At 54.8% G+C, this 26,271-nt stretch overlaps 2 protein-coding genes across 14 annotated transcripts in view; both read right to left on the bottom strand.

The window, feature by feature from the left end:
• Positions 1 to 10: 10 nt before the first annotated feature.
• STOML2 (stomatin like 2) lies at positions 11 to 9,317 on the bottom strand. Of its 3 annotated transcripts, none has more exons than XM_066338397.1 (10): positions 7,350 to 9,317; positions 5,505 to 5,657; positions 5,136 to 5,235; positions 4,098 to 4,156; positions 3,742 to 3,843; positions 2,982 to 3,116; positions 1,721 to 1,865; positions 1,316 to 1,395; positions 976 to 1,104; positions 11 to 276 (listed from the first exon to the last, which is right to left on the bottom strand). In XM_066338397.1, exons 1-10 carry the CDS (start codon positions 7,398 to 7,400, stop codon positions 145 to 147), a joined length of 1,086 nt encoding a protein of 361 aa, XP_066194494.1. In that variant the 5' UTR covers positions 7,401 to 9,317; the 3' UTR covers positions 11 to 144. The 3 variants fall into 3 exon arrangements, with proteins under 3 accessions (XP_066194494.1, XP_066194495.1, XP_066194496.1); XM_066338398.1 differs by having other exon boundaries at positions 8,590 to 9,315; XM_066338399.1 differs by lacking the exon at positions 3,742 to 3,843.
• The window catches only part of ATOSB (atos homolog B), a 39,324-nt gene continuing 20,648 nt past the window's right edge, over positions 7,596 to 26,271 (bottom strand). For 3 of the 11 annotated variants that reach the window (XM_066338385.1, XM_066338389.1, XM_066338390.1), the window contains 9 exons: positions 17,784 to 17,876; positions 16,984 to 17,185; positions 13,991 to 15,416; positions 12,349 to 12,407; positions 11,945 to 12,041; positions 11,373 to 11,531; positions 10,422 to 10,490; positions 9,761 to 9,966; positions 7,596 to 9,487 (listed from right to left, as the gene is read on the bottom strand). In XM_066338385.1, coding sequence (XP_066194482.1) covers positions 9,334 to 9,487; positions 9,761 to 9,966; positions 10,422 to 10,490; positions 11,373 to 11,531; positions 11,945 to 12,041; positions 12,349 to 12,407; positions 13,991 to 15,247 — 2,001 coding nt within the window. In that variant the 5' untranslated portion in view covers positions 15,248 to 15,416; positions 16,984 to 17,185; positions 17,784 to 17,876 and the 3' untranslated portion in view covers positions 7,596 to 9,333. Of the gene's footprint in view, positions 9,488 to 9,760; positions 9,967 to 10,421; positions 10,491 to 11,372; positions 11,532 to 11,944; positions 12,042 to 12,348; positions 12,408 to 13,990; positions 15,417 to 16,983; positions 17,267 to 17,783; positions 17,877 to 20,236; positions 20,257 to 22,792; positions 23,060 to 26,271 lie in introns of those variants that run through there. The other 8 variants (XM_066338386.1, XM_066338388.1, XM_066338391.1 and 5 more) reach the window with 6 other exon arrangements.

Raw genomic sequence — 26,271 nt, forward strand, 5'->3', positions numbered from 1 at the left:
GGGAACGTGCTGCAGCAGCACTGTTACCATTTATTACATGATTTAAATCCAATACAAAACGGGACTAAGGGAACAAGAGCGACTGCCTGCAGCAGAACAGGACTGCCAGGCTTTGGGAGAGGGTGTGGGATCCTTCCAGCCCCGTTAGCTGGAGCTGCCCTGTTCTGCCTTCAGCACCTCTGTGGCAGGAGAGTGGGAGTCCTCGTGGGCTGGGGGCATCTCATCTTGGGTCTTCACAGCTTGTGGCTTGGTCAGTGCGGTGTAAATCCCCAGGGCCTGGAAGAAACGAGACAGTCACAAGAAGGGGAGGAGAGAGCCAGGCCCCAGCCTAGTGCCCTCTTCACCTCCCTGTGAAATGAGCAAGACTCACTTAGCTGAGAACAAGAATGGCTTGGGTTGGAAAGGAGCTTAAAGATCCTCTTTTTCTAACCTCTCACCACAGGCAGAGACACCCCGCACTGGACCAGGTTGCCCAGAGCTCCATTCAACCTGACCTTGAACACCTCCCAGGATGGGGCATCCACAGCTTCTCTGTGCAATCTGCTCCAGTGCCTCACCACCCTCACAGGAAAAAACTGCTTTCCAAAACCTAATCTCAACTTACTTATTCAGTTTAAAGCCACTCCTCCTCATCCTATCATGACATGCCCGTGTAAAGTATCTCTTCATCTTCCTGGTGAGTCCCTTTTAAGTACAGGAAAGCGCTACAATGTCACTCTAGAGCCTCCCCTTCTCCAGACTGAACAACCCAAATTCTCTCAGCCCTTCCTCACAGGAGAGGTGCTCCATCCCTCTGACCATCTTGGTGGCCTCCTCTGGGCTTACTTGAGCAGATCCCTGTCCTTCCTGTGTCAGGACCTCAGAGATGGATGCAGAGCTCCAGGTCTCACCAAAGCAGAGGGGCAGAATCCCCTCTCTTGAGCTGATGCCCACAAGGCTCTGGATGCAGCCCAGGACACACAGGGCTACACTGACCTGTGCGACCATGTTGGTGACATCGCCGGTGTTGGCGGGCAGCAGAACGGTGTTGGAGTCTTTGGCAATCTTGGAGAAAGCGTTCACGTACTGCTCTGCCACAGACAGGGAGGCAGCAGCATTGCCATGCTGGGGACAGAGGGACAAGTCACATACCACCAGCAGCTCATCCCTGCCTGTATCCCGAGCCCACCCCAGTCCAGCAAAGATCCTCACTCCCTGCTGCTGCTAAAGGTGTCAGGGAGTGTCCAGAAGAAAGTCAAGTGCCACCCTGCCCACAATTTCACCTCCCCCAGTGGCAGCACCAAGCCAGCGGCTACTCCAGGCAGCCATTGCTCACCTGCTGTGACAGAGCAGCTGCCAGCAGCTGAATTGCCTCTGCCTTGGCCCTGGCCTTGACCAGCATGGCATTGGCTTCTCCTGCAATGAACCACAGCAGGGCGTGCATTAGAATCATGAGATAGCACTTGCAAAGACTGAATCCTGAGCATTTCAGGGAGTGAATCAAAACAATTTCAGGCATGCATGGTGGTCTCTTCCCCAACAGCAACACTATCACATGCCTCCTGCAGCCAGGAGGCTGGGGCAGGCCACCAACATCAACTGGAGCTCAGCCTGAGGCACTGGCAAGGAAGGATCAGAGTGGCTGAGGGAGCCTGGCTCACAGGGATGCAGTCCCTCCCCTGCAGCACCATCCTTCAATCCAGAGCCCTACAGAACCCCATGTTTTAGCCCCAGGCACTACCAGCAGCTTTGTTGATTTGTTCGGCCTTCTCAGCTTCAGATGCCAAGATCTGGGCCTGCTTCTGGCCTTCAGCCACGTTGATAGCTGACTCCCTCGTCCCCTCTGACTCCAGCACTGTTGCCCGCTTCCGTCGCTCTGCCTCCACCTGCAAACACAGGTCAGACACCAGCCTGCCATGGCTATGCTGGGGAAATCCCATCTGTAGGGCAAGGACATGCTCCTCTGTTCTGCTGGGGGAAGCATGGCTTAGCAAAGCATGAAAATACACCTAAACTGTGTGTAGCAAGGGCTGGTTCTGCTCCTCATGCCACACAGCCCTGCCCAGCCCTGTCCCCATCTATGTGGACAGCTGCTTCCCCCTCTTCCTCTTCCAGCCAGATATGGCTGTCCAGCTTTTCTCAAAGGCAGACCTTCAGCTCTGAAATTTGCTTCCCCACAAAGCCCAGTCGGGATTTTAAAGAGAGCAGGCAGGGCTTGTATGTTGCAGTCAGGGGCCACCACCACAAAAATTATGATAGGAGTTACTCATTCAGTAGCTCTGTGTCTGTCAAAGTGCCCTCCTGAGGCAAGGGGTGGTTGCTGCCAGCTCTGAACAGGTAAAAATAATGAACCATATAGCCTGTAGCAGCAATAGCATGGCCAGCAGGACCAGGGAAGTTACTATCCCTTTGTAGCCAGCACTGGCAAGGCCATGCTTTGAGCCCTGTGTCCAGTTCTGGGCACCTCAGTTCGAGAGGGACATTGAGGTGCTGGAGTGTCCAGAGAACAGCAATGGAGCTGGGGAAGATTTGGAGCACAAGTCTGATGAGGACTCCGTGAGAGAGCAGCAGTTGTTTAGTCTGGACAAGAGGAGACAAGGTCTTGTGAGGAGACCTTATCTCTGTACAACTACCTGAAAGGAGGTTGCAGTGACATGGGAGTTGGCCTCCTCTCCCAGGTAGTCAGCAACACGATGAGAGGACATAGTCTTAAGCAACATCAGGGGAGGTTTAGGTTGGTCATTAGGAAGAATATCTTCACAGAAAGGGTGATTAGACATTGGAATGAGCTACCAGAGAGGTAGATACTGTTTGTGGAGATCTTCAAGCAAAGACTGGACATGGCACTTGGTGCCATGGTCTGGATGACAAGGTAGAGTTTGGTCATAGGTTGGACTTGATGATCTGAAGTCTTCCAACCTTATTGATTCTGTGATTCTGTAACGCAATGTAGAAGACGAGGCCTCTCTCTTGTTCCAGACCTCCCTCACAGAGAGCCTCACCTGCATCTGCATGGATTCCTTCACACGTGGGGGCACATGGATGTCCTTGATCTCATAGCGCAGACACCGGATGCCCCAGCAGTCTGAAGCCTGGTTGATGGCATCCACGATGCTGGCATTGAGGGACTCCCGCTCCTGGGAAACAAAAAAGAAATGGCAGGGAGCAGAGAAGAGGGGCTTAGCATGAGAGATGTATGAGGAGGGAAACAGACACCTCCCTCAGAGGCCAAGGTCTGCCAGAAAAAAAAATCTCCACAGCTTTCAGGCAGGGTCAGGTGCTTCCTGCAGCCCTTGAAGGGGTCACCGTCTCCTAGGGAGGGCAGTGCCCCACACTGAAGCTGCCGGGATACAACATTTGGCATACATCTGGATACAAGACAATGCCCCAGCAACTCTGGTTTCTTCCCAGCAAATGCAGCACAAGGATTACAGTACCCCATGACCCAGGGCAGGGATATTCATCACTGGGACTGAGCAAAGAGTCACTGACTCAAGAAAGGCAGCTGGACCAGCAGGGTGCAGACACATGCCACCCATCACCTCCTCCAAATAATGCATGGCAGAGCAAAAAATAACTTGTTAAAAAAACAACTGCAGCAAGACCCATCTCCAAGGATTTACCAATAGGTCAACTGAAACAGAAGCCATAAATCCTCTAAGCAAAGGGCATTTTGCTGTTAAGCACATCAGCCTGGCCATGCAGCCTGTTCTGGGATTTTGGGCGAAACTGCCAGCTCTGTAATCCACCTCCCCAGCTCACCCGGAAGACTCTGTCGAGGGAAAGTTTGCCAAGTTCAGATCTCATGGTGGTCTGGGCCAGCTGGGTCACTGCATACTCAGGATCTTCCACCCCATAGCTCGCCTGGAGAGCAGAAGCACAGAACAGTGGATAGGGATGCCAAGAAGGGCCCTGAGCAAGGCAGGAGAGACAAACAGAGTGCTAAAGCAAGAAATCTGTCAGACACCTCTGCTGGAAATGTGGAGTCTGGAGGCTTGGGAGGAGTCAAGAGTGCCCAGCCCACCTGCCAGGCAGGACACACAGGCTGGAGCCAACATTCTAGGGAGCAGGGAGTGGGCATAGACAGGAGAAAGGTGCCCATGGGGCAGAGATGGTACCTTGTAGGGGTCCATAACCCGCAAGTAGAGCACACCATCAATCTGCAGGGTGACATTATCTGTCAGGAGAGAACAACAGACCCTGTTTACTGAAGCAGCACAAACAAAACATGGAAAGCCCCTCTTCCACAGCACAGCTGGGCAGGCTCATCCTTTTTCACCCTGGCATAGCAGCATGGCACAGAAGAGGATTGGCTGAAATAGATCTTCCTACCTAAAGGCTTTGTAAAAGGACCTTACGTTCCCTGGACAACACTGCGATGTTTTAATACACAAAAGGTTTTGATTTTCCAGATAGAAGCATTTCACACAGTAGCCCTCATAAATAAAGATTTAAGGAGGAAAAAACAAAACAAACCACTCAAAACTAGAAATATAACAAAGTTGTCTGTAAACATTATACCCATTAACCTGTTTTAAAATAGTTTTTTACAGAAACAGAAATTTCTTTTGTAGTTCAATTAATGAAAGCACCTGAAAAATTTATTTCTGGCCAAGTGCATTTAAGTCAGCAAGAAGGAGCAGCTGCAGCCCAGAGAGAGCAGCTGGAACCTCCTGGGGGTGCCCCCACTCACAGCAACAGCCTTACAGTACCTTAAGAGAGCTGGAGAGGGACATTTCACATGGACATGGAGGGATGGGACATGGAGGAATGGCCTTAAGCTGATAGAAGACAGGCTTAGACTAGATGTTAGGAAGAAGTTCTTTACTGTGTGGGTGGTGATGCACTGAAGTAAGTTGCTGAGAGAAGCTGTGGATGCCCCATCCTTGGAAGTGTCCATCCAAGGCTGGGCTGGACATGGCTTTTAGCAACCTGGCTGAGTGGAATATGTCCCCTACCCACTGCAGGGCGGTTGGAACAAGATTTAGGGTCCTTTCTAACCCAAATCATTCAGTGATCTTGTGATTTTATGGTCAAACGCAGGTACCAAGGCTGAGTGCAGGAGCTTGGGACAATTCCACTCATCCTGACATTGTCCCTTGCTCACCCCAGATGCAGCAGAAGGAAAGGGGCAGGACACAGAAGCTGTTCCTCACCCAGTGTGACAGCTGACTGCTCTGGGACATTAATGACGATTTCTTTGAGACTCTGGACGTAACGAATCCGATCCAAGAGAGGGATGAGGAAGTTCAAACCCTGGGAAAAGGGTGGGATTAGATGGCTGATAGACTAGAGAGAGTCATGCCCACAAAGACCATGGCACTGCAAACATGTTTTATACACAGGAAATTTCAGTTACTCAGTGCTTTTAGTACCCCACCAAGGAAAATTAATCCACAGGCAGCCAAAAGGATTTCAGCCTGAGAAACTAAGCCCACCACCCCTCTTGGATCCTGCAAAGGATGCGCCTTGCTACAGCTTTAGGAACCTGCTGAATCCAGAAGGGGAGAAAAGCTGCTCCTTACAGGCTCGAGGATTCGGTGGAACTTGCCCATCCTCTCCACCACCCAGGCCTCCTGCTGGGGCACAAAGAGCACCCCGATGTTCATGGGCAGCCCGGAGTTCCAGCGGCACGGAGCTGGGGCCAGCCGTGCCACACGCTTCAGCTGCTGGGAGTGCTGGGGGAAGGAGATGGAGCGCGGTTGAGACCAGCTGCTGGCACCTCAGAGCCCATTTCCACGCCTGTTACCCCATCTGGGCTCACGAGCAGGAGACCAAGGCAGGGAACAATGACTCAAACAAGCCCGTGCTGTAAGGGTGTTCCCACAGGGATGAGGCCTGGGCACCAGGGACAGTCTTCTCCACTGGTGCAGGGGGGCTCACTCCCATGCCAGAGTTTTCTGCACATCTCCACTCCTCTCACATCCACCCTGTAGCAGGGAATAAAGCCCCTCTGCCACCATAAAGGACAATGAAGGGCTGTGCATGTAGGTCTCTTCTGCCCCACTCAGCCCCTATAACCTGTGCACGTCCACTCCCCCCAGTCCTCTTCCTCACCTCAGCCCCAGACCACCCCTTTTCAACAACCTGTCCCTCCCTAGTTCTGGCTGCCACCAGGGCTTCCCACAAAGAGCTGTTTTTCCAGGCATTTCCCCACCCTTCTCCCCACAGACCCTCACTCATACAGCTTCCCTCAACCTCCCCACATCCCAACCCAGCTCACACATCCCACATATCCACTTCTTCTACAACAACCCAGCCCCACCTCATCACTCCCTATGGTCAGTCACCCCCACTGGCCCTCCTATTTGTCCACACCCTTTGCAATGCCTCCCTGTACCCCAATCCCTGCCCAGCTCATCACCACCATCCTGGCACTTCCCCAGACCCCCAACACGGCATCCAAAGACCCCTCTCTCACTCCTGCTCCTACCCTCACTTGTCCTCTGCACCCCTCCTCCTCACACCTCCTTCTCTGCCCAGCTCCTTCCCATGCACGGTGTCCCCCAAACTCTCAACAGCACCAGCCTACTGAAACCCCACCTCCTCAGTTACCTGACTCATTTGTCCTCTACACCACCCCCCTCTCCCTGTCCATACCCCAGCCCTTCCCAGCCCCAAACACTCCCTCACTGACCACCCCTCTTCAGCCTCTCTATACCTATCTATTCTCTACACCACGGCCCGTCCTTCAGCTCCATCCCTGCCCGGCTCTCCCCAGACCAACACTACCCCACTGCCCCACCACTGCTCCTGCTCAATCCCCCATACCCATCTGTCCAGTGCACGTCCCACCGCACCCCTTTCTCCATTCCTGCCCAGCTCTCCCCCACCGAGCCCCGGCACTGCCAGCCCTTCACTGGATCCCAAACACCCCACCGACTCCCTCTCAATCCCCTCATACCTATTTATCCTTTTCACCCCGCCGTGTCCCCGCAGCCTTATTCCTTCCCAGCTCCTCACCACCACCCCAGCACCTTCCTGGAGCCCCGACACCACAGACCGCTCCTATCTCCGCAATCTCCGATACCCCTTTGTCCACAGCTCTCTCTAATTCCCCGCCCCCGTGCCCCCATCGCTGCCCAATTCCCTCTCACCTCTTCCTCGGACCCACGAAACCACCACCCACTAAACCCCACCTCCGACTCCCACGCCCGTCCGTGCTCTGTGTCCCTCCAACACCGCTTTACCCCATCCCTGCCCAGTTCCCCCCCCCAACACCTCCCGTAGCCCAACACGATCCCCCACATCTTGGTGCCCCCAGTCCAAACTCCTTCTCCCGGCCCCTCCAGCACTCACTACCCGAACCTTCCCCACGTGGGCAACCTCCGAGTTCTCCCCGTTCCCTCCTCACCCTTTATTTCCCGCACCTGCAGCAGCCCGAGGCCGGGCCGGGCCCGGATCCCCGCCCGCGACAGCATCGCCCCCTCCGCCCGCCCCGCTCGGCGCCGCCGCCGCCGCCGCCTCCTCTCCCGCACTCCCGGAAGGCCCCTGCGCCACCCCGCTTCCGGGTGCGCCGCTCGGATCGGTCCTTCCAGCTTCTCCGGCCGCTACTCCCAGTTCCGCCCGCCCGCGATTTCACACCGCCCCCCTAGCGGGCGGCAGCCCCGGTCTCGTTCTGGAGCTCCAAACGGACGTTTATTAAATTAGAAACCAACACAAAAAGTACCGGCACGGCCTTCGCGAACCCGCAGGGCCACGGCGAGAGTGGCAGCCCCGGTGACCTGGGGGCGAGGGGGACTCCGGTGTCATGGCGGCCCCCGAGACCCGCTGGCCAGGGCAGTGGAGGGGAGCGGCCTCTGGTGTTTGAGGACATTCAGAGCTCCAGCTGGGGGACGATTCAGTTCCACGGTTTGGGGGATTCAGGAGCCCGGGTTAGGGGGAGCAACCCCCGGTGAGAGGGGGGGTCAAAGCCCCCGTTTGGGGGGTTCAGACCTCCAATGTGAATATATGGGCAGGTTCAGGCTTCCTAACCCCAGCGCAGCAGAGCCGGATCCCTTTGGCCGCCCCCGGGAAGGGCAGAGCAGGGCCTCGCCTGCACATCCCCTCCCAATCCTGGCCCATCCCCACACTGAGACCCCTGCACTGGAGTCTTAGCCGCAGGGCTGGGAGTTGATGGGGTCAGGCCTGTCCCCTCTTGTTCCCTCTAAAGGAGGGCCTGAAGATCCCCACAGCCTGGGATGGCACGGCGAGCCTTGCTGAGACCCTCAGAGGGTCGAGGGGCGATACAGAGGGGGAATGTGCAAGATTGTTTTACCCTCAGCCCTGACCCTCTGATTGCCCCAGTCTGGATTCTCGCAGTCCTGCTCCTGAGAATCCAGCCCAGCTCCCAGAATTTGATGTCCCTTGTTGCTTCCCTGCTTCCCAGGGACTAAGCTGGGGCTCCTGACCACCCTCCAGCCCGATCACGCTGCTGTCAGACCCCTGCCCAAAGCTACCTCCGCATGGGATTCACCTCACACACACAGACAGTGCAAGGTTCCTTTCTTTTTTTGGCAATCTTCTCAGATCCACAGCTCACGTGCTCTGGAGGCTCTTGCCCAGAGGGCTATCCCCATATTCCTGCAAAGAGCCCCAGGTCCCCATCCACGTGGCAGCTGTGTCTCTTACCTTCAGGAACCTGGCAGTGGCCACTTCTTTGACAGCCATAGGCCTCTTTGGGTCTGGCTTGCCCTAAAAAACTCAGAAGGTAAGTGTAGACCTCCCCAGGCTGCTTGGAGTTGGGCTGGCCCTGCAAAGCTGGTGCCAGTGAGGCTCAGCCTGTCACAGGGCTTTTAACACGCCCCTGACCTGAACCTTGTGTGAGCACTGGGTCACTCTCCTTTTCATGGGCTGAGGCATCCCTGTCCCTAGTCATCCTCAAAGTCCCCAGAGCCCTGTCGGGACACAGGCAGCCTGGTGCAGGCAGGGCTGGGGGGAAGAAACAAGCACAGCATCTCTGATCCTCTGCACAAGCCTCCTCTGTCCTCCCAGCAACAATAAATACTAATAAATACAAACTCTTCCACACTTTCTGTTCCTAGACCCAGGAGACGTGTGGGTGGTCTTACAGCTCCAGCCCAGCTCTTCACTCTACACCCACCCACCTCAGCCACAGTCAAATCTCCCAGCTGGAAGCAGTGCCAGCACAAGGCTTGAGCATGTCCCTGGAGTGCCAGGGCTGCTCTTCAGCCCCTGCCCCCTTGGTGAAGCACCCTGGGTGATCTCAGGCCTGCTGCAGAGCATGGTGTCTGTGCTGGTCAGGAAGGTGGGTGATATCTCAAAGCAGTGCTTGCTGGCCCTTTACTCATCTCTCCCCGAAGTGCTGGGCTGGAGGCTCCCCAGTAGCCCTGGGGGGTGGGGGGGTGAAGAAGGTCAGGCCCGAGGTGAGTAGCAGGGGTTCCGCGGCATCTCTGTGAAGGATTTCAGTTCGTAGGGGATCCCCGAATCCACCTCGATCGACTTGCGTGAGAAAAGCAGCCGAATGTCGTCATGAAGGTAGATCTTCCCCGACTTGGAGCTGTGAAACCTGCATGGAGATGAGCAGGGCAGAGGGACCTCAGGCTCCCCAGGCAAGGGCAGGGCGTCCTCAGTGAGGCCACAACCCCCTTGACTACTTTGGTCCCTGGTTGCCTTCAGAGGGACAGAGACAGCTGCCCTTGGGCAGGGTGGCAGCTCCAACCTCCCCAAAGGAGCAACTGGTCCCTGCTCCTCCCCAGTCTGTCCTGTCTTGCAGGCTTGGGACATGTTGGAGCCCAGGGGTGACCTTGCGACTGGTGCCCACCCCCCTGGCATGCTTTACCTTAGATGCATCAGATAGCAGAGGACCCTGCGGGGTGGGCTGGTGCCCAGTGGGTCACTAGGGGCCACTGTGGACCCCTCCTCCTCCCCCACGGGTACCAGGAAGATGCGATGGCGTAGGAAGGTCATGTGGTTGGCTGGCATGTCCTGGAAGTCGTATGTCACCAAAAACATCTTCACCACAGTCTTGTTGGGGTTAAATAAGGTCTGGGGGCAGAGGGGTAGGAGGTGAGACTGGGAAGGATGCAGGGCAGAGATCAGGCATCTGGGAGCAGAAGCTGCTGGACCAAGGACCCAGAGAGCCCCACACCAGTCCTAGAGGGCTTACCCTGAGTGTCATAGATCAGTCCTTTCCACCCACCTGCACACATGTGCTCCTCTTCCATCACATCCCATTCCCACTGCACATACACACACACTTCCCTGCCAAAACTCTCACCCACCTTTTTCTTCCCTGATTCTCCCATCACCTTGTCTCCCAGACAGCACCCTCTCTGCAAAGCCATCTTGGTGGCCACGTAACCTCTCTGCAGGAGACACCCCGTCTAGGCACTGCCCTCCCTAACGATGTCATGGAGAATAAATACCCCCCCCAAGTAGGACAACCAGTGCCCAACCAGCCTCATCCCCACAGTGCTACTACAGGCCAGGGAATGACTCACCACTTGGATGGTTCCAGCTTTGGGGACACTGTAACCCTTCTTTCCCAAGGCCTCCAAGTCAATCACTCCCTAGGGCAAAATAAACAGTGCATAAGAGAGGGCGAAAGCCTAGGGAGAGCCTGTGAAATCCCTGCAGCCCCTCAATGTAATACCCAGGGTTTGGCCTTGGAAAGACAGACCATAGTTACCAGCGCAGCCTGAGAGAGGGACTTCCCAATGGTGCTCTGTACACACTGTTTGCCCTAGTTCCTCCCCCCACCCTAATGCTGCTGGCCCTTGGTTTCTCCTCTCCTCGGCGTGTCTGCACTGGTTGTGGGACCTGGTGACCGGCCCTGTCTCCCCTATGGAATACTGACCTTACCTGCCCTTTGCTCCACCCCCACACCTCAAGGTCAATGGCTGCTGAACCCCATACTTAAGTGGGAACAAGCAGATGACTCCCCCTCTTGACCCCGGGTTTCCCTTCAGCTCCTGGAAGTAAACCAGCTGGAACTGATCTGGTGTCAAGGCCTTCTGCCTCTCCTGGCTGAGCTAGCCACGTGGTGTGTCTGGATGTGTGAGCTGGACTGCTTCACCTGAGTTTCCAAACGGCCTTTCCACCAGAGAGGCTGATTGAGCTCTAGGCTTCAGCTCAAGTCCTAAATAACACAACACCACAAGAGTATGGGTCTGAGAGTCCCTTGCTGTAAACGCTTGACACAAGTCAGCAAGAAGACCCCCAGCTCACAGCTCCTCTCCAAACGAGGAGCAGAAACAGAGAGGTGGTGACAATGACAACCAAGAAGCAGCAGGGCTTCTTCTTTCCCTTTTTGCTTTTTTGGGTTTTAAAGACTGCTCCTGGCACAGGCAGCCACCTCCACAAGCAGGTGGTTGCTTCAGCCATCCTCTACAGTGAGGGGCTGCCCCAGGGTGCCAGTGCCAGCCCCCCACAGCTCCCCCACATCTATGTACCAGGAAAGGCGAAGGTGCACTGTGTTCAGAGATGTCGAAGTAGGTGACATCAACAGGCAGGGTGACATGCTGGGGACAGTAGGAGCCACTGGCACCGATCTCTGCTGTGAAACCTTCGATCCTCCCCGATGGTGCAAAGCACCCCTTCAAGATGGACTCCTGAGAGGAGAGGGAAGCGTTAGGGAATCTCAAACACCAGCCCTATCCCCTGCCTCAATGCTCCAGGTGAAGTCATCCCCATCCTCACTGCACCCAAGCAACTGCTTGCCCTTGTGCACCCAGAGACCTCACTCTGAGACAGATGCAGCCTGAATTGCTACGATAACACCAACCATCCAACAGGGAGAAGCAGTGAGAGTGCCACAGCTCAGCCTTACAGCACCAATCTCAGCAGATTCCACTCAAGGATCTGCTGGCTGAGCCACAGCTAGGTGGTGGCCACTGCACGCCAAGCCTTTTGGGGACAATCAGCCCAGCCCCACAGCAGGGCTCCCATCAGCCTCTCACACTCATCACTAGCCCTACATAGAGCCCCCAGGATCCACCTTCCCCCAGCAGATGGGCACCATTACCTCAAAGTTGCCCCGCAGAGCATGGCTGACAGTGGTGGTGGCCCAGGGTGCTGCGGGAGACCTGGTGCCCCTCCGGAGGCTGGTCCGGAGATGTCGCCTTGGAGTGAGGAGAGAAGATTGGGGTTGGACTGAAGAGCACACAGCACTGTTCCTGTCTCTAGGAATGTGGATCCCTCTCCAGGTCCCCGATACCTTTACTAGAGGTTAAACCCATTTTCCTATATCCCAGGGGAAGAAGAAACCTCTTCCCCCACATTCTGTGGTCTTGTGGAGGGGAAATACCTGGGCTAGGCCACAGAAGAGGACTCAACCTAACCTGAACCTCCCGTGTGAGTGCAGGGTATTGATGTGAGCAGGCACCCTGAGCTCCCATGTCCATCCCACAGGGCTGCCAGGACACTCACGATTTCAGGCGCAGCCCACTCTTCAGCCTCCTCCCAACTGCAGTGCAATCTGAAGAGCTCTGGAGGGGATATGAAATGGAGAGCCATGTTAGGGCAGCAACCAGGGCCCATGCACCCCTGGGAGGTGCCACTGCCCCTTGCCCTGCCCCATATTCCCATGTGGGTCCCAGCAGATGAAACAGGCTCCTGTACTTGGGCAGTCAGCAGCAGCCTCTGGAGGGGCAGCCAACAGGACAGCACAGCACAAGAACTGGGGTGTCTGGTGGGGACATGGGGCTGCCTAAACCCTGAAGTGGCTCAGCTGGGGATGAGGGTGTTGGTACCCAAGGGTACAACACACTGCTCCCTCTTTACAAAGCAGGTCTCAGGAGCAGCCCCAGTGACAAGACACCTGTAGACAGAGACATGCAATGACACCCGCTTGCACCTCCCAGGGACTGGTGACACCTACAAGGACACTTCCCAACCAGCCTTGGAAAAGTTCTGTTCCCTGGTGATTCATACAAAGTCCTCAGCAGTGCCACCAGACAGGGGAGTGCGCTGCACACCCCCACCCACAGCTAGGATGCTACAGCTGTGGGGTGGAGGATTAAAGCCACAGGCACACTCCAGCCTCCTTGTAAAGATGTCCCTTTTTCATGGGCTTTCCCTTCTGGAAGCCACACAAAGGGCAGCACAACACAAAGGGATGATGGAGCTGGCTGGCATGACTGGGAAGCTGCTGGAGGGCTTCACTCTGCAAGGACAGTACTGGGGGCAGCTGGGCTGGAGGAAAGAGCATGAAAAAGGCAGGCAGGGATGGAGCTGTGTGCCATGGATGGTGTGTCCCAGCTCCAGGCAGCAAGAACCCAGGGTACCTCTGACATCAGTTCCTGTGAGTCCCCACACCATGGGATGCCCCAGAGAAAAAGTAGGTGCTAGGTCTGGCCTGAGCCTTCTGCAGCCTCAGGTGACAGGACAGGGTGAAGGAAGGGTGCTGATAAAAAAGGACAGGGTAAGAGGAGGAATTACAGGCAGTTCCTGAGCTGCTAGTGGGGTTGCCAACCTCACAGCTCTGCCCCATTGCTGAGAGCTTGTGGCACCTTGGGGACACGGCACAGGCACCTCAAAATAGCAGAAAAGCCAGTGGCATCTCTCCACACTGCACTGGGCTCCTTGGTCAAAGCATGTCCGTTCCACTGCCTGCCACCAGACACTTGCTCTAATGGACATCATGGCCAGGAGTTCAAGTATCCCACACATCTGTCTTCCTCCTTATCAGGTAGGCAGAGGGCAGCTGCTCTTCTCAAGCTTGCTGGTAATATCATGCCTTAACATGAAGCCACCAGACACCAAATGTCGTTTCATGACATGTCCAGCTCTCACTGCCATGGGGAGGTTGTCTCCTGTCCAATCAAGGCTCTCCAGGAGAGAAAACCAGTTGCATGCAGAGGATCCAGTGACTACAAAATGCCAAGAGCTGGTTAAAACAGAGCATGTGTCCCAGGGCTGACTTTCAGCTACTGCCTTGCTCACACCAGTACTGCGGCACAGTGACAGGACAGGGTATGGTGCCACAGTGGACCACACTGCCCACAAGCACAGTCCTGAGCTCTGAGCATCCCCAGGTCATTCCCTACCTCCCCACATAATCAGTGCTCACCTTGGCTGTAGGAAGCAGGTGATTCCAGAATGGAGCTCCCTTGGCATCAGTGCTGCGGCAGGCTGTGGGCACAGGATGACATGGCAGGACCCTCTTCTTCTTTGCTGGTGGGGACAGGCTCTCATCCTCAGAGCAGGAGTCAGCCATAACCTCACCAGCAGGCAGCAACTTCCTTTTGGCTGGGCAGGTGCTGCTAAGCTGGCTGCTCCCACAGGGTGTCACCTCCTGCGAGCTCAGGTTGCTGGGCTCAGGGCTGAGTGCTGTCTGCAGAACTGGGGACTCCCTGCACCCATTGGCCACCGCTGGCCCTTCCACTTCTCCGCTAGCTCTGCTGGTGTGAGCTGGGCTGCTCCCTGGCTTCTCTCTTTTCCCACCAGGGTCCAGCTGGGTTGTTTGTGCAATACTGTGCAATTCAAGGTGAACTACATTGTGGCCACTTGCCAGCTCCCCATTCTCTCCATAGTCTATCGGCTGATCCCCTGATGAGACAGGGCAACTGTCTCTCATGTGCAAAGTACTGCAAGCAATATGCTGGGGCCAGGGGGATGAGAAGGAAGAGGAGGAGGAAGAGGAGGAGGAAGAGGAGGAGGAAGAGGAGGAGGAAGAGGAGGAGGAAGAGGAGGAGGAAGAGGAGGAGGAGGAGGAAGAGGAGGAAGAGGAGGAAGAGGAGGAAGAGGAGGAAGAGGAGGAAGAGGAGGAAGAGGAGGAGGAGGAGGAGGAGGAGGAGGAGGAGGCGGAGGAGGAGACATCCTGTGACTTGTCCTCTCTGCTTGCCTTGGGGCTGTGGCTAGGGCTGCCCTCACAACGGTGCTCCACTACCCGCAACCCACTATGGGAGAAGTGTTGGGCAGAGCCACAAAGGGAGAGCTCCTCCACCAGCAGACCATCTTCGAAAGTATCGTCATCATCCAGAGAAGCCTGCCCAGGGCTCCCATCCAGGCCCCTGTCACCCCAGTGAGTTCGTTTGGGATCTCGCCCCCCCTCCAGAGTTCTCTGCTCAGGGTATCCCCTCTTGACAGCGGTCCGGGTGCCTGCCCGCTGCTCCGTGCTCTCAGAGGAGCTGGAGAGATGGGAGAAGATGGACACCTGGTAAACCTTCTGGCGCTTGATCTCTGTCTCATTGTAGCCCATGAGGATGCTGCGGTGCGTGCAGCACTCTGAGGAAGGCTCCAAGGGTGTCTCCCCACTGGGCCGGGACAGGCTGGGGTCTGTGCTGCGCTCTGGGGTCAGAGACGTCTCTGTGTGGATGTGCCGCATGGAGCCTCACTTGCTGGGACTCCGAGCAGAGCCCATGCAGGAGCAGGAGGGGGACTGTAAAGTAAGGGGGACAGGTCAGCGTGCAAGGGCAGAGGGTGGGAGCCAGGTCCCCTCTCACTCAGGATCTCTGTGTGAGCCCTCTACTATGAGGTGCTCCACAGCACAGCATCTGGAAAAAAAAAGAGAGCAGAAGGATGTAGATCAGCTCAGGATTTCCATCCTCATCCAGGCTTCTGGCTGCTAGGGACCCACTGGAACATGGCTTCTCACACAGCCTATTTGTACCTCCTTCTCCAGGGACAGGAAGAGAAAAAAGGCTGATGTGGCTTTTTGGGAAACCCTGAGGCAACACCCACCTGCAGGTTCAGCACTTCCTTCCTGACTCGGGCAAGGAGAGAAGTCTCCAGACAGGCAGGAGACTCCTGTGGACAAGTCTGGACATGTGGGGAAGAAGATGCCTGCCCTCTGCCAGGGACACCCTTGTGCTGCTGTGGAGTGGAGGAGTCAGGCAGGTCAGACCAGTCCCAGGGGCTCATGCCTTTAATCATCCCTTTGGGCAGCATCATCTCCCAGTGCTGGCCACGTGCACTGAATGAGGCTGGGATAGTGCCAGCCCCATGGCAAGAACAGGAACCTGGCCTAACATCCCTGTTACCTCTGCCAGCTTGGACCTGCCATCTCCAGCACTTCAAGCAGAAGCTGGGAGGTACCAGGGTCACCATCCACCCACTCCTGCCAGCTCCAAGGGCCTGCCCTTCTCTGTGCAGCATGGTGCCTCACTTTTGATTTTCAGTCTAGTTTGAGAGCTGTGAGAATGCTGTCCACATGTTGGTTTGTTTCAGGCAGGAAAAATACTGAAATGCCTGCAAGCACTGAGGAGATGCAGGAAAAGTCACCAGCAAACTGAGGACAAACTGGCCGTGCCTGGCAGCTCTGCCTTTTGCCTGTCTTTGCAGCTATGCCTGATCTTGTGAAGCAAAGCCTAGAGACAAGAGAGCAACAGGGAAATTTGTTCTTCAAGTGGATCAAGGCTATGTGGAGAGTGAGCTTGCATATGCTATTTTGACCCTGCTGAGATATGGATGGGAAAATGGCAGGCCAAGGTGCTCAAGACCAGGGATTGCTTAAAAGGAGTAATAAAAGGTATAACCATGTACCAGGATTCTTTGGGGACCAACTGGCTGGAAAACAGCACAACGGAAAAGACCTTGGGGGTTCTGGTTGGTGCCAAGTTAACCATGAGCCAGCAGTGTGCCCTTGTAGCAAAGAAAAACAGTAGTGCAACAGGCACAGCATTAACAACAGGTTGAGCAATCTGATTCTCCTTCTCTGCTCAGTGCTGGTGAGGCCACATCTGAGAGGGTGCAAAAAAGGGACACTAAAAAAATTATGGAAATGGATGATCTGTCCTATGAGGACAGGCTGTAACAACTAGGACTGTTCAGCCTGGAGAAGAGAAGGCTCAGTGAGATCTTACCTAGATATACAGACAAGAGGTTCCCTCTGCATATCAGAAAACACCATTTTGTTTTACCGTAACTGAGCACTATAACCAGCTACCTAGAGAAGTTGTGGAATCTTCATCCTTGAAGATATCCAGAAGTCATCAGGACAAAGTCCTGAACAATGGCTCTAGGTGAGGCTGGTCCAGATAACCTCCAGATGTCCCTGCCAACCTCAACCCCTCTGTGTAGTCCACAACACTGCAGCCTGTCCTGGCTGCCCCCCAAACTTACCCCTCTGCAGCAGGACCCTGCTTTGCTCCAGGTTAACCTCTCTGCCCCGCAGCAGGTGGTCGTTGGCACAATTAGCTGAAGACACCTGCCAGTCAGGCACCCCCCAGAAGCGGCGTGGCTGCCGTGGAATGGCTCCCACCATCACGGTGTGCCTCCAAACCTCTGCAACGTCCTCTCCAGCTCTTCAGTGTCCACAGTGCCTCTGAGGGGAAGAAAAGGGGAAGATGCAGGGCTGGGCTGATTCAGATGCTTCCTGGGAGAAGGGCAGGAGGGTGCTTTCTGTCTGCAGGGTTATATAGGTAGGGAAGGCAGCATTTAGGTTCAGCCTTTCCCAGCCTCCCAAATCAAAGCCCACATACATCTCAGCCACCTGAGGCAGTGCTAACACCTTGATTTCTATCTAAACTACAAAAAATTTAAGCTGATCTGTGAACTCTAATACCTGGCTTGATTTTACATCCCTTTTGTATGCCTTCCTGTATCAAACCCTTTGCATAGGAACAGATTCCTCTTCCTTTCTGATGATCATTTTATGCCTTGCTTTCCAAGACACTGCAGCAACCTCTGGGCCTCCAGCTAGCTCCTGGTCTCATGTTGACCTCCTCCCCCTTCCACCCACAGCACAGGACACTTTCTGGCCCTACAGATAAGGAGAAGAGCTTGGAATTGTTCTCTTCCAATAAGACATGTCTGTCAGGGAAAGCAGAAATGAGGATCCTGACAGCCCTGAGCTGTGATGGCCCCCCCACCAGTTTTCCCCAGCACAGAGATAGCAATCCTTTCATGTGGACAGCACTCACCTGTTCAGATGTGCCCTTGATGCACAACAGAGATTTGCAGATGCAACACAGCTCCCCTGTGGTCATAATCCATGGGCACTACAGATTTGATGCCTGGAAGAGGATGTGGAGAAGAGTCAGCTGAAGCAGCATCTCATGGTGTGATATCTTCAGAGTGGGCAGGAGCCCTTGGGCATCTCCACCCTCAGCACCTCTGTGGCAGAGGCAACTCATGGGCTTCACCAGCCCAGGCACCTCCAGAAGGAAATGGTGCCTATCCCTGGGGATCATGCCCTCCCCACCTCCCTCGTCATGCATGCATGAGGGCTCACTGCAGCACCCATCCAGCGGGAAGTCACTGTCAGGGCACCCCAAGCCAGCAGTGAGTACTGCTCTGAAGGCTGGAAAAAACAGGGTCAGGCAGATGAACAAAAACCCCAAAATGGATGCTCAGAGGCAGCAACACTCAAGTGCAATCCCCTCCTGGCATCCTGGTCTGGAAAATTCTGCATCCCTGCAACATGCACATGGGAAGCCAGCTTCAGCTGTGCTTGCTGCCTGACCTCATCTGTCCCAGAAAACAGGCTGTTCTTTCACTGCATTTCCAATAAGAGTTGTAATTACAGGGTGTCATGACCAGTCCCTGAGAGCTGGACTGCTCTCCAGTCTGAGAGCTCAAAAGCCACCACCACTGCTGGGGAAGGGCACTGCCAGAAACCAGCCAGAACAAGACCTGTTGAGATTCAACACAACTGCACCCAAGAAGCACTTGCAGCAAAGCAGATCAGTGCTGCAGCATAACAAACCATGGGTCCAAAACCTCAACAAAAACTTTTTGTAAAGACCAGCTCCTCTGGCACCCCATGAGGCCTGCACCAAAGCAGGTAGAAAAGCAAGTGAATGCCCTCAGTTGTGGGCTGATGCTGAAGTGGTAATATGCGGTACTCTGCCTGCTTGGAAGGCTGCTGTTTCCCTCCTTCATCCCTGAGGGAGACTTGTACCATGACTTGTGTGGCACTATCAACCACTGGGAAGCAAAATCAGTAACCAACAGCAAGAATCAGCCTGGTGCAGTGGAAGAAAGAGTGTGCCCATGCGACAACAAACACACAGTTTCACCTGCATCTTTTCATTCTCTTCCCCATGTCCCTCTGAAGTCACAGCCATTTTCTTCCCAGCAGCAGCTGCCTTTCAGGAGAATGGATGTATAAGGACAAGCTGACCTGCTAGCACCACAAATCCATCCCAGCTGAGCTCTCAACATCAGTCATCAGGTGCTGCTAGCACCAGCCACTAGAACACATGGCTAGAACAAGGGACTGCACCACCTTTTGCCAAGCCGAGATACTGTTACTTGAAGCATTCTGCTGGAGAATGCCAGCCCCACGGTAGGGACAAGAAAGTATCACTCAAAGTGTCTCCAAGTACATCCTAAGATCTCCTTGAACACCCTCCTGGAGGAATGCCTATCAGTCTGGGATGAGGAACAGATGGGGCATAGCTCTGCTTTTCACTCTCCTTGAGATGCAAAGGGCTGTATCCCAGTGAGGCTCTCTTGGCAGTGCAAGGTGCCTCCCAGGGCAGTTCCTCCCTGCTGAGAGCCCATCCAGCCCACAGTAGAGCTCAGCCCCTTACAGCATCAAGGGAGCCCACCACTTCTCCACAGAGCAGAACAGCAAACCTGGGACCATGGCCTCCTGCACTCCAAGCAGGCATAGGGAGAAAGCACCTGGTCACCTCTGGCTTTTCTCCTTGAGCTAAGCATTGGCACAGCCTGAATTTTAGCCACATGGATGGGACAGAGCCAGGCCCAGGGCTGCACCAGCTCAGGTGAGCAGCACAGATACCATCCCTGTGGACATCCCATGGGCCTCCATGTGCCCAGACCAAGGGTTTGGCCCCTCCTAAGGCCACATGATCCCGGTTTTTTTGTTGTTGTTTTTTTTCTTTGGTTGGTTTTTTTGTTTGGTTTTTTTTGTTGTTGTTGTTAGTTTTTTTGTGTGTGTGTGTTTTGTCTTTGGGTTTTTTTTTTTTTTTTGTTTGTTTTGTTTTGTTTTTTTGTTTTTTTTTTGTTTTTTGACAGTGTTTCAGTCAGTGCTGGTGCTCTAAGACAGGACTCAAAGAGCTTTGCCTCTTGAGGGAAGCCCAGCCAGAGCTCTTCCACTCTCTGCCCTGCTCCTGCCAAGGCCCTCTCATTGCTCAGAAAATAGACAGGGCCCTGTGCTTTTGCCAAGATCTCCCAGCACCTGGATCTGGAGCTATGCCAGGCACAGCTTTCCTCTATTTCTTTGCTTGGGGAAGGGCACCACGCTTCAACACCCAAGAAATACCCAGTGCCAAATGACCTGCAGAGAGGGAGCATGTGCCAGCCACTGGGGCAGAAATGCTCTGTTCCTTGGGGACTCTGAGCCACCAGAGCCTGACATGCAATACACAGCCAGGCCTGGTGGGGCTGGGTCAGGGACTTGGCTTACCTGCTGGTTCCATTCCTATTAGCACAGCCAGGAGGAAACCAGGAATAGCAGACCATAGTCTCAGTCTGGAGGCAACAGAGCAGGGTGGCAAGTGAGGATGGGTCCCTGGCCAGGGAGGTTATCTGCCACAAAACAGAGCCCTTGGGAGCCTGGCAGGGCTGGTAGCACACCACCAGTGCAAGGAAGAGAGTAAGAGCTGTGCCTGAAGTTGGCACTCTCATCCAGGGGGGATCCAGTGGCTTCCCAGAGAAGCACTGCCAGCCAGTCAAAAAGGACACATGGCCAGTGGACAAGAGGCTTTGACCTGGGCACTGCTGTCTGGGACAGAGCACCAGCCTGGTGTCTGGCAGGGCCCAAAGGGGTCTTTGCACAATTTAGACCAGAAAAAAAGCTCCAAAACAACCCCTAAGTGGCTTTTGTTGCCCTCTTATCTCCAACTTCCTCTCCTGGGAAGTGCTATGGAGAGACAGTGGCGGCCTCACTGGGGGTGAAGCAGGAACCACACAACCAAGAAGAAGGGACATCATTATAAGAGGGCAAATAACCATCCTCAGAACAAGCAGAGTACAAGACAAGAGAGGAGGCAACAGAAACTGCTGGAAACAGACTGTCTGGAGAATAAATTGCAATTCTATTGGTCCTATCTGAACCCAAGGAGAAGGAAGGAAATCTAAACAGTGTGAGCACAAACCCAGGAGCTCCTAGCCACAGGCCAAGAACAGAGCATGTGAACTGCCAGCAAGCAGAAAGTTTCTGTCATGACCCCAAAGGATGGCAGCACTAACAGCAATGCTGCCACCAGAGAAGGGTTCCTGCAGTCTGACAGGTCAGGCATGTCACCACCAGGAGAGAGACAGACCTGTGAGGCTGGGGACAACCCAGCACTGTAGCAGAGGTGGCAATCCCAGGGAGAAGGTGACTAGGGAGATGCTAGAGGAGCAAACTGTGCCTGAAGGAAAAATGACCACTGGCCATGGCTCTGGCACTGTCTTGGAGTTCAGGCTGGGGAGGAAGGAAGGAGCTGACACTTGGTCTTGGAAACAAGACAGAGGAAGAAGGAAAGGGAAGGTGAGTGGATACAGAGGGAAGGAGCTTCCTTGCCCCACTGCAAGGACAAGTGCTGCTCTCGAGGTCCTCAGGAGGCCTCTGCCATGCCAGATTTATGCACCTGCAGAGCCTTGTTCAGTGAGGCCACATCTTGCCAGGAAAGGAGATGAAGCCAGAGCCCAGAGGGGAAGGATGGGACAAGAGGTATCGCTCATGTCACAAGCGTGAGCTCCTAGAAATCACCAGACACAGATTTCACAGAGACACAGAGAGAGAGAGAGAGAGAGACTTGACACCTCCCTGTGCCCACAGCACCATGTCTGTGAGGTGCAGCTGCTCCCTCCCGTCCCACAGGAGGTGGCACTAATAGGGTGCAGAAGCCCCCAGGGACAGAGGAGCCCTCTGCAGTGCACCTTGCTGGGGCTCCAAGCTGCAGCAGCCTCCTCAAGGGCTGAGGTCTGCCCAGCAACATGCAGTGCCTCCTGTGCCCTAGCACCACACACAGGTGCTGCAGGGACTGAGCCCTCCTGCTCAGCCAAGTCAGGATAACACAATGAAACCTCTCCTGGGAGCTGGGGGAGCTGGAGCAGAAGCTCTCAGCCCAGTGACTTACCCCTTCTCCCTCTGATGCCCCTTGTCCTGGCACAGATCGTCTCTGCACACCCTTCCCAGGTGCCTGGCTTGCAGATGCGATGCTGACAATAGCCTGCGGCTGGGAAGGGGGGTTTACAGGGTCTGCAGGCAGATCCCACTATGCGACAGCCACCTGTGTAAAGCTTTCCCCCACGTCCAACCCCCTCCCCGCCAACCTCCCTTCCACGCACGGCTGCCCCTCTTCCCAGGAAAGCGCAGTCAAAGAATGAAAAGCAGCTTAAAATCCGGCAGGACAATCGGGCAGCTCTCCAAGGCCAGCAGCACTCCCTGCCCACCCAGCCCAGCAGGTTCAAACCTCTGCGATACAGCCCATGGCCACCCAGCTCCAGTATTCGACCAGGAGCCCAGGAAACCTGCAGCAGGCAGGGCAGGGAAATCCCATGCAGCAGCCACTTACAGGGAGGACAGCCCAGGTTGAGGACAGACCTTTGTCTCTGCCTGCCTGTCTCGCTCGCTCGCTGCCGGAGGAGGAAGAGGGGGGTGGTGGGGGACAGCGAGCAAAGATAACACCCCTAGGAGGGATGTCATAGCCACGTTAATCACTTGGAATTCCAGCCAGCGCGCCGCAAATATGGGCAGCAAATGGAGATGCTCAAAGCTCTAAAATAATTGGATCCTTTCACAAGAGCCGAGCCCAGAATCCAGCACAGGAATTCAGTCCCCGCTGGAAGTCGAGAGATCAAATACATGGAGAGGCAGGCGCAGCTCAAGCAATCCTCAGCCACCACTGTATCCAGCTCCATAGCCTTTGGCGCTGCTCTAATCTCAGGTGCCTTCCCAGTGGGAGTGAGGGGGGGACCAGAGCGGAGAGCCCGAGTGCCCAGCTGAGGACTGGCCCCTTCCCATCCAACTTACTCGACTTGTGGCAAGGTGCAGAAGCGCTGTCAATGCAAAAGAGGGTTTTGTGAGGGAGACCAGCTGCCTCGAAGCCTCGCTTGACCGGAGGAACAGTCCATGGGAAGGAGACCCCTTGAAGCTGCTGTTTGGCCTCTGCTGCCCTGCAGGAGAGATGCCTGGCCCGGCAGGATTCCCAGCCCACATCACATTCCCGGCGAGACGCACACGCGGCACATGTAGGCTCCTGCTCGGCGCCTCAACGGCAATGAAAAGGCACAGAGACTTCTGCCAGAAAACAAAGAGGCAGCGGCAGAGCTGGGGGTGGGGAAAACTCTCTGCTGCCCAAGAGGATCCCTGCAGAGGCAGCAGGATGCTGCTAGGCTTCACCGCAGCTATTCACCCCCATTAGCCCGAGGTGGCACTCACTTGCCTGGGTGTGGCACAGGGAGTCGAGGGTGGGCAAGCCCCTATTCCCCTTCCCGAGGCAACACTGAGTGAGAAGTGCTGGAGTACACGAGCCAGGCCCAGGACAACAGCTGTCCACAAGCAGCAAATTCCTCTGTGCTGGGTCGACATTATAAAAAGCTGTGTCTTTTCACCTCGGGGCAGCTGCTGCACAGGGGAAGGTACAGCCAGCACTGGGGAGCCCCATGGCATTGGACTTGGGGCAGCACACTGGCCTCAACCTTGAGTCACCTTGAGGCAAGAAATAGTCAGCCAGCTCCCTTCCAGCCCTCCTATCCCATTCCAGAGGTGGTGGCCCAAGGGACAGGCCCAGGGGATCTCAGCCACTGGTGACCCCACAGACTGGCTGTTCCAGTCCAGAGCTTGGCGCCAACTGAAACCAATGGGAAATTTTCCACCATGTGATTACTAAGTCACACACCTGTGCAGACAGTCATAGAAGGGCTTTGAGAAGGCAAGTGGATCTCACCAAGGGTAGGGACCACATCAGGTCTGACTTGCATGAGATCTCTGGCCATGACTGGGGCACCAATGCACTGCCACATTTCAAGTTCAATAAGGATGTTTGTCCAAGGGAGGCATTCCCCAGACCCAGTCTGGATGAGGGCCTCACCATTCTAAGCGATCTACGAACTTCAGTACCAAGAGTCCGTTTTATCTGATCTCCCAAGAGGAAGAATAACACCCTGCATTTGGTGCCTGCATCAGAAACTCTGCGAACTGTATACTAATCTGTTTAACTCAACTCCAGTGGTAAGACAATCACTTACAGTAACTCCCCTCCTGTCAGCTGCCTGTCCTGGGCTGTGCACCATGGGAAGCATGATCTAGCTGTGCAGCCTGAACAGCCCAGCCCCTTTCCCAGCACTATTAGCTGGGCACAGGAACAGGAGCCTCTGACAGGGAACTCTGGTGGTGGGGTGATGTTTTGCAAGGTGGGAGAAGACAGCACAGAACCGAGCAGGTGATGGCAGCCCTGTTGCTTCCAGCTCTGCCACCTCTTCTTTTCTCCCTCTGTCACCACTGCATACAGCCACAGGCACCCAAAGCCTCCTTACGAAGCCAGCTCCTTCTGTACCCCGATGCCCTGTAGCCATTCACACTGCCTAAACCCAGATGCACAACACTGCCCCTTTCCCCACATCCTTCACATGGCAGCTGGGCTCTGTATCGCCACCAGTGTGCTCCTCTTCATTCCTACCCCATCCTCAACCATCATTAGACCCTGCACTAACCCCATGAGCCCCCAGTGCAAGCCCCTAGCTCTTACCTGTGCTCTGTTGCCTCCTGATTGCTGCAGTTCATACCTTAACTTAGCCCAGACTCCTCTCATTCCCAACTGCCACACACCCACAGCCCCACCAGCCCAAGACTCCTTGCACACACTCATGAGTTCCTGACACCAGACAGACCCATGGCACCATCACCTTTCCATACATCCCCAAACAGTCACCAAGCACCTCAGGGCAGTGAAGAAAGTCCCAGAGATGATCAGCTCTGATCAGCTCCAGGTGTCAAAGCTACACGTTTGAAGAGAGAGTAGGCAAATGGCATGCAGTGTGGAGGGCAGCAAGGATTGTGCACTGCAGCATTTGCCCCGTGGGAACTGCCCCTCCCCACTGAAAGCCCTCTTGCAATGCACTTCCTTTTACTGTAAGAGCCCTCCAAGGGAGGTGCTTGATCACAGGCATTCAGCCTCCTGCTTGGTTACCAAGCTGCAGCTTGCAGATAAGGCTGCAGCAGCTGTGGGGACATTCAGCACCTTCTCCACTCCCAGCACTAGACACGTGGCACAGAGGGAGGAGATACCACACACACACACGGCTGTGCACACCCACCCAACTCACCCTTTTCCAGCTGCGATTTAGAAAGGCTCAAGTCTAGCACAGGCCAGAGTAATGACATGTGCTGGCCAGGTACTTGGGCCATAAGGGTGAGTCTTTGTCCATCTTTGATTTTAAGAAGATAGACACAATCAAGGCTACTGCACAGGAGTATTTCCACCATGAATTCAATGTCCTGCACCTTGTCATAGAAAAGGAAAACCTCTCTTTCTTGTAGGATTGGAGGTGAAACACCCTGCTGGACTTAGGAAAAGGGTGCCACAACTGTCATCTAAACATTCACACTATTGCCCATAATGAGGGCAACCACATGAGAGCAGAAGGCCCTAAGAAAGGAAACATGGAGTTAAGAGGGACTGTAGGCATATCCACATGAAGGGCAGCAGGAGACATGGAGCTCCTATTACACCCCCATGAAACTGCAAATCTCCTCATCCATACAAGAGTGAACCACCCCTGGGGTCCCACAGACAGCAGAGGCAACTAAGTAAAAAACACCTTCAACCTGGTGGTTGATCCGTGCCCTGAGGACACAAGGTCCCTCTACACCTGTGGGAGACAGAGCCTGTGAGAAACCTAAGAGCTCTCCAAGGCCTACCAGAAACCAGCTCATCTTCTGACACGCAGCATTTGTTCCTGCAGCTGGGAACAGACCTCAGAGACCTCTTGGCCCAAACCACCAGATCCTGACACTCCCAAAGTGCAGGGGGGTGCTGTAACAGGGATATTCAAGTAAAGCCAGCATGCCCAGAGCCATATTGAGTTACATGTGGACTGCCAAGGAAGGGAGAACAGAACACACAGGGTGATGGCAGCCCAGTGTCAACCAGCCCAAGGGAAAGGCTGAAAGGAGCAACTTCAGAAGGGACCTGAGGAGTAACACATTTTACAAGAATGTTCTAGACCTGGAAAACCCACAGAAATAAAGCCTGGATAACCACACAGCCTTTGCCAGATGAGAAAGCAGATGTAGCTAGTGCTGCAGGTCAGCTTAACACAGGCACCAAGGCTATGAGCAGACCCCTTTGCTCTGGTTCATTACTCTTGCAGACAGAATGGGCCAAACACTGTAAACACCCTCTGAACACTTACACACCAGACAGCAACTACTGCACCATCAGACAGCAGGTCAAAGCTTGGAGACACAATAAATCACAGAGCAAAGTTGTTCCTGAACACAAGGCTCAT

The sequence above is a fragment of the Sylvia atricapilla genome, chromosome Z (assembly GCF_009819655.1).
Source record: "Sylvia atricapilla isolate bSylAtr1 chromosome Z, bSylAtr1.pri, whole genome shotgun sequence".
NCBI lineage: Eukaryota > Metazoa > Chordata > Aves > Passeriformes > Sylviidae > Sylvia > Sylvia atricapilla.

Excerpts from the sequence above, each read along its gene's own strand:
- STOML2 (XM_066338397.1), bottom strand. The coding sequence starts at position 7,400 with ATGCTGTCGCGGGCGGGGATCCGGGCCCGGCCCGGCCTCGGGCTGCTG. Across the intron at positions 4,157-5,135 it reads GCAGTCAGCTGTCACACTGG|ATAATGTCACCCTGCAGATT; the intron begins GTGAGGAACAGC and ends CTCTCCTGACAG. Across the intron at positions 3,844-4,097 it reads GGGTTATGGACCCCTACAAG|GCGAGCTATGGGGTGGAAGA; the intron begins GTACCATCTCTG and ends TCTGCTCTCCAG.